Raw genomic sequence first — 1,536 nt, 5'->3', positions numbered from 1 at the left:
CTTGCTTACAAGCTAGGTAGCTTGGCTTGTAAGTCGATAGTTGCCGCTGGAAAAAAAAACGATCAAACAAACAAGAAAAGGTGCATGTATTGCCTCCCTTTATGACGTACGGATCCATTTTTCGGGCAAAGAGCTTTTGCCGTCCCTTTGAAAAGGACTGCATATCTTTTAAAGAAAAAAACTGAACAAGTAGCACTGCCTATTGAACTATATTGGAAATGAGGAATTGTGTCTAATCAGGGTGATGATGCACCAATCACTACTTCTTACAGCACCAAACCAAATCTTATTAATTACTCCCTCCATCCAAAATTACTATTCGTTGTAATTTTTCTAGATACATACTTTTTAATATGTCTTTAAAATGACCTACAATTTGAAACGGATGGAGTAGAAAATTGCCGACGCTAGTTAAACACCAGTACTAGCTTCGGGGTAAATGTTGAACCCATCAGTTGCCAGTACATCATTCAGAGCTGAAGAGGACCTGATCATGAACCGGAAGCAGGCCTTCTTCAGCCCCTGGCAGTTGTGCTGCTCAGCCAAAGCCAAGATGGTCGCCACAGAGCCTGTATCAATGTGCTTGCACAGGCTATCTTCGCAAACGAGCTTCAGCCTCTCCATGCCGTACCTGTCTGCGGCGACAAGCAGATGCTGAGCCATCGCGGCTGCTTCGTCTTCTTGACCCGAAGAGCAATAATCTGGCAGTGCGTCGGCGTACAAGAAAGCGAGCAAACCCCGGAACACCTGTGGCTCCATGTCAGCCATGCGTATCGGGTACGCTTGGCTGCTGACATTGCTCTCCCTCATGGCGCCCAAGAATTGTGCCTTGAACACCGACGATCTGGCCGCCAGAATGTACCTGTGCGCCCTGAACGTCTCGCCGGCAACCTGGAACGTCACGTCGGCGCCATGCCCGGCTGCGAGGAGGTCGCCGAGATGCCGGCTGAGATCGGGCGGCAGCACAGCGACGAGGGTAGGCGTCCTGCTGGGATGTACCATCCTGTCCTCGGTTCGAAGCTCCCTGGGGATCATGACTGTTAGCCAAATCTTGTACAGGTCTTAGTTTAGTTTAGTTTCTGAACCCGTTTTGTATCAGCACGTGCATGAGCTCACGATTTGTGTGATGGCCTTGCATGTTAGTTCAGGTCGTGGCGAGAATAGCTCGCAGCAGACCGAGTCTTTGGGCTACGGGATACGCTCTCTCGCGTCGTGCGTCGTGGGGATGGACGCGGCATTGTCACGGCGAGAGAAGCGCTCGTGTGCTTGTTTTCAGTTGTAATCAGCAAATAAAAGGGAGAGTACAAAACAGAAAAGCTGCAGCTTCATCGCAGCACAAATCCTCTTGCGCCCACCAGTGTTCGCGAGTGTTCTTGAGCTTGCCGGCGTTCATCGCCTGGCGCTCCCTGACAATTGGCATCAGAGCCAGGTACAGGCTGTGGGTCTGCGATAGCGCTCTCGAGGGCATCTTCATGCCTCGCAGACGCAGTGCCTCCCCTCCGTCAGCTTCCAGCGACCGCGCCTCGGGCAGCGGCG

The 1,536-nt window shown here is 51.7% G+C and overlaps 1 protein-coding gene across 1 annotated transcript; it reads right to left on the bottom strand.

The window, feature by feature from the left end:
- Positions 1-411: 411 nt before the first annotated feature.
- Positions 412-1,035, bottom strand: LOC101761566 (BTB/POZ and MATH domain-containing protein 1). The gene has a single exon (XM_022828259.1). It carries the CDS (start codon positions 1,033-1,035, stop codon positions 412-414), a length of 624 nt encoding a protein of 207 aa, XP_022683994.1.
- Positions 1,036-1,536: the final 501 nt, after the last annotated feature.

This window comes from Setaria italica, chromosome VII (genome assembly GCF_000263155.2).
Source record: "Setaria italica strain Yugu1 chromosome VII, Setaria_italica_v2.0, whole genome shotgun sequence".
In the NCBI taxonomy this organism is placed as follows: Eukaryota; Viridiplantae; Streptophyta; class Magnoliopsida; order Poales; family Poaceae; genus Setaria; species Setaria italica.
The sequence above is the reverse complement of the archived record's forward strand: the minus strand, read 5'-3'. Positions and strand labels throughout refer to the sequence as shown.

Excerpts from the sequence above, each read along its gene's own strand:
- LOC101761566 (XM_022828259.1), bottom strand. The coding sequence starts at position 1,035 with ATGATCCCCAGGGAGCTTCGAACCGAGGACAGGATGGTACATCCCAGC.